This window comes from Gekko japonicus, unplaced genomic scaffold (genome assembly GCF_001447785.1).
Source record: "Gekko japonicus isolate JY-2015 unplaced genomic scaffold, Gekko_japonicus_V1.1 scaffold765, whole genome shotgun sequence".
NCBI classification, from domain to species: Eukaryota; Metazoa; Chordata; class Lepidosauria; order Squamata; family Gekkonidae; genus Gekko; species Gekko japonicus.
The window spans coordinates 162,935-173,999 of record NW_015163110.1 but is presented as its reverse complement, the minus strand read 5'-3'; the positions used below and the strand labels follow the sequence as shown (position 1 = coordinate 173,999).

General features: G+C 56.0%; 1 protein-coding gene across 1 annotated transcript in view; it reads right to left on the bottom strand.

Annotated features, from left to right (window-relative positions):
* Positions 1-813: 813 nt before the first annotated feature.
* The window catches only part of PHF24 (PHD finger protein 24), a 20,515-nt gene continuing 10,263 nt past the window's right edge, over positions 814-11,065 (bottom strand). The window contains exons 6-8 of the mRNA XM_015406808.1: positions 10,036-10,143; positions 4,498-4,593; positions 814-928 (exon numbers count right to left, since the gene is read on the bottom strand). Coding sequence (XP_015262294.1) covers positions 814-928; positions 4,498-4,593; positions 10,036-10,143 — 319 coding nt within the window. The remainder of the gene's footprint in view (positions 929-4,497; positions 4,594-10,035; positions 10,144-11,065) is intronic.

The following is an 11,065-nucleotide window of genomic DNA, read 5'->3' as shown; positions in this document are numbered from 1 at the left end:
AAGGAGTTCTTGTATTGTGAGAAAGGGAGAAAAGCACTTCTTTCTCGACCTACTTCTTTCTCTACCTGCTCTATCCCACGCATAATCTTGTAAACCTTGATCATGTCACCAGCTCTGGGTTGGGAAATACCTGGTGGTTTAGGGGCGGAGCCTGGGGAGGGTGGGGTTTGGGATGGGGAGGGGCCTCATTGGCTTACCGTGCCACAGAACCCACCCTCCAAAGTGGCCATTTTCTCCAGGGAGACCAATCTCTGTTGCCTGGAGATCAGTTGTAATTATGGGAGATCTGCAGGCCCCACCTGGAGGCCTCTTACCTGGAGGGCAGGATAGTTTTTTTTTGGGGGGGAGGGAGATTTTGTGCGGCTCTTTGGTCTTCCCCCTGGAGCTGGTGAAACCAGAATAAATGATGCCAGAACAAAAAAAAGCACTTAATTTACATAATTTATTCAGATCACAGCGTTTGGGTTACCTTGGTATGGAGATGAGGAGGCGCTACTGAAGGGTGGCTGGGTGGGGTGAGGACGTGGGTGGGGGGCGTGGGATGGGGTTTCCTCCACCTTTCTCCCGAGCGGTTGCCGCTCTTTGGTGCCTGGTGGAAAGGCCCCTCAAGGGTCTCTCACAGCACGAGAGTTTTGGAACCGAGGAGTCCTGCCCGTCTTGAAAGCACCTCCGCACCGCACGGTCTTGTGGACGGGGTGAGTTTTGCTCTGGAGGACCGATGTGACCCCCTCCCTTTGAGTGCCGATGTGGGGAGCTGGAGGCTGGCCGGAGGCCCCTGACCTCCCCCACAGCCTTGGGCTGCCCCCCCCAGCCCTATCTCTCGGAGAGGAACGCCCACCTGCTTTGACTGGGCGGCGGCTGGGGCAGGAGGTGGCGGCTGGGGCTGATTTCTCCCACATCTGTATAGAGGAATGGGTCCCCAGCTGCCCTGCGGGAGGGGAGGGGCCACCCCGGGCTGGGGGAGGAGGCAGAGGATCAGTTCTCCATCTGGGCTCCTGCCTCCCAAACTTAAGAGCGCTGACTGCCTGTGGAGCAGGGGGACTCCTTGCCTCCGTGGGGCCTGGCTTCTTCACAGGTGGGGAACGGGTGGGGCAGGAGGCCACCTCCTGAGGCAGAAGAGTGTTTGCCAAAGGGGGGGGGCGAGATTCTTCACCCCCTTCCGTCAAGGGAAGCTTTGCCAGCCCCCCCGTCTTGCCCTCCTTCTGACCCACCATTTAATACCCAGCTCTGTCCCAGGAACACGCGCGCGCGCGCGCGCGCACACACACACACACACACACCGTCTTCGACTGACTCAGACCCTCGGGTGCATCCAAGTTAGACTTGTCTGCTCTGACTGGCTGCTCTCTCTCCAGGGTCTCAGGCTGAGGACTTCCCCATCACCCACTGCCTGGTCCTTTTTAACTGGAGATGCTGGGGATTGAACCTGGGACCTTCTGCCTGCCAAGCAGAAGCTCTGCCACTGAGCCACAGCCCCTCGTTACGGCTCTCCAGGGTCTCAGGCGGAGGTCTCTCCCATCACCTCCTGCCTGGTCCTTTATAACTGGAGATGCCACTGGGGATTGAACCTGGGACCTCCTGCATGCCAGGCAGAGGCTCTGCCACTGAGCCACAGCCCCTCTTTACAGCTCTCCAGGGTCTCAGGCTGAGGTCTTTCCCATCACCTCCTGCCTGGTCCTTTCAACTGGAGATGCCAGTGGGGATTGAACCTGGGACCTCCTGCATGCCAAGCAGAGGCTCTGCCACTGAGCCACAGCCCCTCTTGACAGCTCTCCAGGGTCTCAGGCGGAGGTCTTTCCCATCACCTCCTGCCTGGTCCTTTTTAGCTGGAGATGCCGGGGATTGAACCTGGGGCCTTCAGCATGCCAGGCAGAGGCTCTGCCACTGAGCCACAGCCCCTCTTGACAGCTCTCCAGGGTCTCAGGCGAAGGTCTTTCCCATCACCTCCTGCCTGGTCCTTTTTAGCTGGAGATGCCGGGGATTGAACCTGGGGCCTTCAGCATGCCAGGCAGAGGCTCTGCCACTTGGCCATGGGCCCTCCCCATGCTACTCTTCCCACAGAGGGAGACAGACAGCTCAGTCGCCCTGCATGAGGCCCCTTCAGAAGAAGACTTTGCCCCAGTGAGTGACAGTTCCCTACCCTGAGCATAACAAACGGGCAGCTGGGGCCGACGTTCTTCTCTGCAGTGCTTGGGGGACGTGCAGCCAGGGTGGCCCGGAAAAGAAAACCGGGGGAGCAGAGCTCCAGCACAGAAGGAGGATGTTGGGCTTGCTTGGGCCTCAGTGTCAGAGGCTGGAATGGGAGACCTCACATTTTTGGCACAGAAGGGACCAGGGACAGACACAGGAACACAGGAGGAAGTGGCCTTCTACTGAACCAGGCCCCTTGGCCCGTCAGAGTCAGTCTTGTCTACTCTGAGGGGCAGCGGCTCTCCCTCCAAGGTCTCAGGCAGGAAAGGGTCTTTCACACCACCTACAGCCTGGCCCCTTTTAACTGGAGGTGCCACCGAGGATTGAACCCAGGACCTCCTGCATGCCCAGCAGAGGCTCTGCCACAGATCCACAGACCCCTCCCCTAACAACAGATCTCAAGGGACCCCTGCAATTGGCAGTGAGGAGGAGGAAGCCTCTGGATTGTCCAGGCCGGGGAGAAATAGTGGGCAGCTGGCCTTCTGGCCTGGCCGACACTCGAGCTGGACTCCCTTTCTGCTCCGGAAGCCAACACCCAGGGCCTGGGTTGGAAGCCACCCATCTAGGTTTGTCCTGGTGCACGTATGCCCAAGGGCCCAGCCGGGTCATGGCTGTACCCCCCCCCCTTCCATAAGCCAGCGTCTCAGTAAGCCAGGCTGGGACTTGAGCTGGGCTAGGTGGCCGTGGTGGTCTGACTCTGGGTGACGTAGCCGGCCTCTTCCTTAACACACACACAGGCCAGTTAACGGTTACTTATGATCAGTGTTCCCTGTAAGCTGAGCTAGTGCAAGCTAGCTCACCGTTTTTTAGCCTCCGGCTCACACATTTTTGCCTTCGCTCAGGAAGGGATGGCTCCAGAGCAAACGAATTTATGCAGCAGCCAAATCGCTGGCTCACAACTTGAATGCCCAGGAGCTCACAAAGTAGGATTTTTGCTCACAGGACTCCATAGCTTAGAGGGAGCCTTGCTTATGATGTACCCCTAAAGCCCCTAGCCAAAGGAACAGAAAGCAGGACAAGGCAGGGGAGAATCCCCCCCCCAGTTCCTGAGCAGAGAGGAGGCAGAGAAGGGAGGCCCGGGGGAGGGAAGAGGTTCAAACCAGGGCTGTGTAACCGAAGAGGTAAATGGACCGGGACAGGCGTGGGGGTTTACCATCCTGCTGCACCCCTTTCTCCTGGTGCCCCACCAGGGCCTTGGTCCCGTCCAATCCTCCCCAAGAGGAACTGCACTCTGGGTAGAACTGAAACTGAGACCAACTGTACACCCCCCCCCCCACTGGGGTCATTTCCTGTGTCTTTCACGGGGGGGGGGGGAGAGGAAGATGTGGCTGGGCACACTCTTGTAGAGCTTCAGAGGAGCTGGCATCCTCTCCGACAGCTGCAAATATGGGGCTCCTGAATGCCTCCGCCCTCCTGCCCCAGTCTCCAGGACGGCCCTCTGACTTCCAGGCACATCCCTGGATGCAAGAAGCTGCCTTCTGCCGAATCAGGCCCTTGGTCCGTCAAAGTCAGCCTTTCCCATCACCTTCTGCCTGGTCCTTTTAATAACTGGAGATGTCGGGGATTGAACCGGGGAAACTGCTGCATGCCAAGCAGCCATGGGCCGTGCCCCGTTTTTTGCCCGGTCTCTCCATGACTCCCCCAATGTGCAGGCACCAACTGCAGGGAGACGTAAGGATGCCCCATCTTGTAATGCATACGGTCGGTCTTCTTTTAGCCAATCGGAAATCAGAACGTGGCCACGATGCACGTGTTTGCTCATCTCGTGGCCAATCACAAGCCGGAATGCAGATGCAACGGATGAGCGAGAGCCAATCGGAAACCAAGAGGCTGTCGTGAGGGTCCTCTTTGCTGCCGTGTGTGGATCGATGCTCCTCTCGATCAGGCCAGCTGGAAACGTGGAACTGGCTGCGGGGTATCCCCTCCGGAGAAGACCGGCGAGCGGGAGCAGCGGCAGTTCCCTCTGGACTAAGCGAAAGCCAAATGAGGATGGAAGGTGGGAGTCTGGGCCCTTCGCAGCCAGACAGGATGGAAAGGGCCAAGCCGAACGAAGAGGGGAAGCCGTCTGGATCCAGCTTAGACTCGGGGCCAGCCAGAAAGTACATTGTTGGTAAAAACGTGGGGTCCTGTCCCAGCCAAGCACGGTGGGGGGGGAGAGAGGCTGGTCCCTCCAGGCCGCCCCTCACAGTCAGGGAGGCCGACTCCCCTTTGGCCTGCAGCCTGGGTAAATCAAGGGAGCCCTCCCCTGCCGCCCGTGAGCCAAGTCTGCCTGCCTTCTGCCCTGGTGCCCGGAGGAGACCCTCTCACGCCAGCGGCTGGAGGTGGACGGCGGGGCTGTTGGGTCGTGCGGCCAGGATGTAGATGGTGTTCTCTCTCAGGAAGGTGAGCCAGTTGACCGTTCGGCTGTGGAGAAGGCGGAGAGGGAGAGGTCAGCCAGGCGGAGCTGGGGGGAGCCAGCACTGGGGCAGCCCAAGACGGCCCCGTAGTCTGCTTGCATCCAAGGGCCCAACAATATGCAGAGAATAGTACAAGAATGGGCACAGTAATAAGACCAAGGAAAAAAGGAAAAAGAACTGTGACAATTTAGCGCTTGGTACTATATTCATTATATTGTATTTTATATATATATATATTTTATTTTTTTTTGTGGCTCAAGTGGTTAAGATGCTGAACTGCAGGCTGTGGAAGGTCAGTAGTTCAGCAGTTCAAGACCCGGGTGCCGCATGACGGAGTGAGCTCCCGTCTCTAGTTCCAGCTCCTGCCTACCTAGCAGTTCGAAAGCAAGAAATTGCAAGTAGATAAATAGGTACCACTTCGGTGGGAAGGTAACAGCGTTACGTGCGCCTTGGTGTTTAGTCATGCCGGCCACATGACCACGGAAATGTCTTCGGACAGCGCTGGCTCTTCAGCTTTGAAACGGAGATGAGCACCGCAACCCTAGAGTCGGATTCGACTGGCTTTCGAGCAAGGGAACCTTTACCTTTACCTTTTTACTATATTCATAAATCATAATATACAATAACAGAAAATAAGTAATATATGTAGTGAATGTAGACGGTGGTCTCCGGAATGCTGTGCCGTTTCGACAATGATCTTCTTCTGAACAAGGGTGTGTACAAAAACTGTCTTTCAACAATTCATTTCTCTTGGTGACGTATTGGAAATATACTGTTGATTCACTTCATCATGAGGCTATGCTTACAGCCTTGTTCTTCAATGGGCTATGTTTATTTATTTAATTTATTTATTTAATTTACTTAGACCCTGTGAGGTAGGTTAGGCTGAGAAAGAGTGAAGTCTGTGCATGTCGGAGCGGCCCAGGGCAGGGATCCCGCTGTGGACCTTCGGTGGGGCCAGCGCCAGAGGTTTATTTATTTATTTATTATTTATATTTTTATCCCGCCCTCCCCGTAGGCTCAGGGCGGCTTACACGGTATGGAGTCCGGCTTACACGGCGGGAGTGCTCCTGGATGCCTCCTTAACGATGGAGGACCAGGTAGCAGCCACGGCCAAGCCAGCCTTCCACCACCTTCGGCTGATTAGGCAGATGGTTCCCTTCCTCGAACGCAATGACTTGGCAGCAGTGATCCACATGATGGTCACCTCGAGATTAGACTACTGTAATGCCCTCTACACGGGCTGCCCTTGTCTCAAATCCGGAAGCTGCAGCTGGTGCAAAACGCCGCGGCCAGGCTTTCGGTGGGACTCCCTATTCGGGAGCACGTCCAGCCTGTGCTAAAGACATTGCACTGGCTGCCTCTAGCACACCAGATTCATTTCAAAATCAAAATCAATAGTATGATACCATCAGCACCCTGACGTGACCCAGATCAGCTGTTGGCATACTGTGATTGCTGCAAACGTCGGCCATCGGTAGATTAGTTGTACTGGCACTTTATAATTTATTGTATTTTGGATTGTACTGCGATTTGTATCAATCTTCTTGCTTTGGTGTTTTTGTACAGTTTGTAAGCTGCCCTGAGACTGCTTTGCAGGGAGAGTGGGATATGTCAAATAAATAAATACATTTCAAGGTGCTGGTTCTTACCTTTAAAGCCCTTTATGGTCAGGGACCCATATACCCGAGGGACCGCCTTTCCCCACATGTACCCCAGAGAGCGCTGTGATAAGGGGCACTGAATCGGCTGGCCCTCCCGAGTCTCAAGGGGGCCAGGTTGGCAACAACCAGGGCCAGGGCTTTCTCGGTGGCAGCTCCGTTCTGGTGGAATGAGCTCCTGGAAGACACCAAGGCCCTGCAGGACGTTTTGCAGCCTACAATTGACAGCCTACAATCGGAGAGCCCTTTCCCCCCCTGGGACTTTAACTACAGCCTGAGCTAACCCCCTAAGACAATCTAAGAAGATCAAGGAGCCGAGTGCGAGATGAGAGGACTCAACACCAACAACCGGTGGGGAAACATCACTGCTAGCACTTTATTATGTTTTATGGTTTTAGAATTGTTATTTGCATTAAGAAGAAGAAGAAGAAGAGAAGAGATTGGATTTATACCCCGCCCTGCACTTGGAATCTCAGAGCGGCTGACAAACTCCTTTCCCTTCCCCTCCCCACGACAGACACCCCGTGAGGGGGGTGGGGCTGACAGAGCTCCTTCAAGAACTGCTCTTTCAAGGACAGCTCTTGTCAGAACTACGGCTTGCCCAAGGCCATCCAGCAGGTGCGAGTGGAGGAGTGGGGAATCCAACCCGGTTCTCCCAGATTAGAGTCCGCGGACTTAACCACAACACCAAACTGATGCTGTTTAATCTTTAGTCTATATTATTGTAAATTTTATGTTGTTTGTGTGTAAGCTGACCTGAGCCGGCCTAGGCCCGGGTAGAAATCTAATAAATCAAATCGAATCAAATCATTGGCCCAAGGTCACTCAGCACGGTTCCGTGGCATGAATGCGGATTCGAACCCAGGTCTCCTGGATACTAGTCTAACACTCTAACCACTACACCACACTGTCTCTCAAACGACTGGGATGTGGAAGACCTGAACCAGCATCCTTCGTGTAGCAATTGCCTGCCCCCCCACCTGTAGCAGTCTCCTCTGCTCTTCCTTTCGAGCTTCAAGCCCCTGCCAGAGGCCTCCCCTGAGCCCATGGAGCCTCAATGCCGTGGTCCCCTCGATCTAAGGTTGCCAAGTCTGGGTCAGGAAATTCCTGGAGACTTGAGGGAAGAGTCTGGTCAGGGAATCTCTGTGGGCTATAACGCCACAGAATCCACCCTCCAAAGCAGTCCGTTTCTCCGCTGGGGTTGATGCCTGCCATTTGGAGATCACTGTCAGCCAGGCCTCTCTCGACCCCTGGCTGCCACGGGAGTGGGGGTGGCTCTGGAATGTCAAGTTTCTTTTCCGCTGTGTCTTCTCAGCTTCCTTTATCTCTGTCTGACCTTCAGTGCCTGGTGTCGTATTTCTCTCGGGAAAAGTGACCCGTTACTTAGGCAGGCCTCTACCTGGCCTTTGATTGGCCCTGGGCCATCGGGAGGGGGGTCTCCTTGAACAATGCAGAACTGTTTGCTTCGCGCACGGGGGTCATTTCGTAGAAAAAGAGGTGCAGGAGCTCATTAGCATAACTCATTAGCATAACTCATTAGCATATGGCACACCCCCTGACATCACCGGAAGTGTGTCAGAAGGCAATACCCACCGCCAAGGGTCATCTCGTATAAAAAGAGGTGCCGAAGCTCATTAGCATAACTCATTAGCATAACTCATTAGCATATTATTGCATAGAGTTCTGCTCACTGTATCTCCAAAACGACATTGTGAAGATGGGAAAAGTACAGAGGACCGCGCACTTTAGTTCTAACACGAAATGCTTAAGATATCTGCATCCTCTCATGTTCTCAATAAGCTTTACTTCTTTGAATGAAAGCTGTTGGGAACGGATTGCTGCAGGAATCTGACAATCACTTGTCCTGGGGGGGGGTCTCTGGGCCCCCGCCGGGAGGCTGGTGTGTCGCCCCTCCCTCGATCTGCCCTTGGCCCTGGGCTGCCTCCTCTTTGGCACTGGCCAGAGGTTGCCTTCCCAGGCGGCCCGGCTCCAGGCGACTCTCTCTCGCTTTCGCTGCCCCCCTAACTTGTTGCGGGGGCCGGCCCTTCTTTTGGCAGGCGCTCAGGAGCCGCGAGAAGTCCCCTCCTTGCTCTGGTGCCCATCTGCTCCCGCTCTGAGTGACGGCGCGCTGGCAGGCCTGGCGAGTGAGGCGGGGATGGGAGCGGCGAGCAGATGGTAGCGGAGAGGGGGCCGCAGAAGGGCGGCTGTCTCGCTCGGCCTCTTGGTGCCCCTCCCATCTGCACGGTGGAGGGGGGGCTCTGTTTCCCAGTCTCGCCCACCTCTCCCCAGCCGAACCGGGTGTCATCTCCTGCCCTGGGAAGATGTTCCCGGCTCGTCTTGCTGCCAATGGTTGCCGCGGCAACGTGGGAGTCTGATCTTAGCTCCTTAATGAGGCTGAGAGCCTCGGTGGGCATTGTTGACACATCCCTACGACAGTTGGGGAGTCAGGAGCGACACGGCTGCTGTGGAAACTGAGGCAGGAGTGGGCGGGGAAGGGGCCCGGGCTCTCGCGGTGAGTCATGTGCGGAGTGGAGAACAGAATCCAGACCTCCTGACCTCTCTCCCGCACGCAAGGGATCACGTGGCGGGGGCCCCTTGGGAACGGCCCCACGGAACGTGGCGAGTGGGAGATTCCGTGAGTGAACGCTCCCACCCCCCCAAATATGCAGCTCTCTGAACGCAGTGAAGCAGCCCATGGAGGGGGGGGGGGAAGGCGCCATTCCTGTTCGTGAAAGGGGCTTTCAAGGCCAGTGAGCAAGGAGAGGTGGCTGGCCATTGCTTTCCTCTGCAGAGTCTTCCTTGGTGGTCTTGGTGTCGTGGTTAAGTGCGCAGACTCTAATCTGGGAGAACTGGGTTTGGTTCCCCACTCCTCCACTTGCAGCCAGCTGGATGACCTTTGGCCAGTCACAGCTCTCTCAGAGCTGTTCTTAAAAAAGAGCAGTTTCTGTCAGAGCTCTCTCAGCCCCACCTCCCTCACAGGGTGTCTGTTGTGGGGAGGGGAAGGGAGAGGAGTTTGTCAGCCGCTCCGAGACTCTTTCGGGTAGTGAAGGGCAAGGGGAATAAATCCAATCTCCTCCTCCTCCTTCTCTCTTCCAAGTACCGACCCTGCTTAGCTTCCGGGATCTGACGAGGCTATACCATGCCCCCTTCCCTCCCGCAGTACTGTGCCTACTCCTAATATATACGCAGACATATATACATATGAAGCTGCCCTCGACTGAATCGGACCCAGGGCCCATCAAGGTCAGACTGGCAGCAGCTCTCCAGGGTCTCAGGTGGAGAAAGGTCTCTCACAGCACGGATGACCCGTTCCTTTTAATGGGGGGCGCTTGGGGCTGGACCTGGGACCTTCTACGTCCCAAGCAGAGGCTCCTCCCCTTTGGAGACTTCTCTGCTGGTGTTCTGGCAGAGCGCTTTCCTGCTGCTCTAGCCTAACTTAGAATCACAGAATCGCAAGAGTTGGAAGGGGCCCTACAGACCATCCGGTCCCACCCCCTGCCCAGTGCAGGACCAGCTTAGAGCATCTCTGACCAATATTAGTCCAGCCTCTTCTTGAGAGCTGCCAGTGAAGGGGAGCCCACCACCTCCCTACAAGGCAGCCGATTCCGCCTTTGGACCACTCTGACCCTGCAAAAAGTTCTGGACTCCTACAAGCAGGTTGTTTGGCGTAAGGGAAATATCTGGTTCCCCATGGCGGCACCCAAACTGAACATGGCCACTCTGCACTTGCGAGCGGGGGCAAGGCAAGGCTGCCCGCGGGGCCCAGCTGCAAGCCACTCCAAGCTTACCTGGGCTCTTCCGGCTCCGTGCCCAGCAGCCCTTTCTCCTGGCTCTTGCTGCTGCTGCCGCCGCTGCTGGTCGGGCTGTTCTCCGACATGGGGCCCACGTGGCTGATGCTGGAAGGGAGCGAGAGGCACGCCAGGGTCAGGCCGGGTGCAGCGCCAGCGAAGGAGCCCTCACGCCGAGTGGGCACACGTCCTCCAAGAACTGCATCCCAGCATCCCATGCGGGGCTGCGAGGGGTCCTCGCGGGGACACGTTTCTCGGAGAACGCGGTGTGGGCGCCGGGGGTGCGACTCGAGGGTGGGGAATTCCTGATGGATGTGATTTGGGGGTGGAGCCTGGTGGAGCCTTAGGGAGGTGCCGGGCCACAGAATCCGCCCTCCAAAGCAGCCATTTGCTCCAGCAGAACTGATCTCTGTAGCAGGGCTGCCAACTCGGAGTTGGGGAATTCAGGGTGGGGGCTGCGGCGGGGGCACACGTGGGCCAGGCTGCAAGGCTCCATTTTTCAGAACATGCATGTGTAGGGTTGCCCCCCCTGGGAGAGGAAAAACCTGAGGAATGTGATTTGGGGTGGAGCCATGGGAGGGCGGGGTTTGGGGAGGGGGGATTTCACTGGGGCATCACGCCGCAGAGGCCCACCCTCCAAAGCAGCTGGGAGACCTCCAGGCCCCACCTGGAGATTGTGGCAACCCGAGGTGCAGTGTTAGGAGAATCAAGTAACAAATCAATATACACTGCAAGAACCTTTTGTAAATTGACGTGCCCTGTCTTTAACTATCATTCTATAAAGTGCATTGTGTACTATTAGGATATCCTTGTCAGGTAAATATATTCAATACATTCAGTATAGCAGTAACATTCATTCATTCCATTTAACAACTACCGGTCAATTTAGGCATCAGTATTTTAAAAGTCAAGCCCCAACGGGAGTTTCCAGAATTACAAGCCCGCTTCTACTTGCATGAAGCCTTCCAAAAAGGGGGGGGGAGAGCTTTCATTTATAGTTGTGTTCAGGGGACATTTTGAAGAAAAAGTG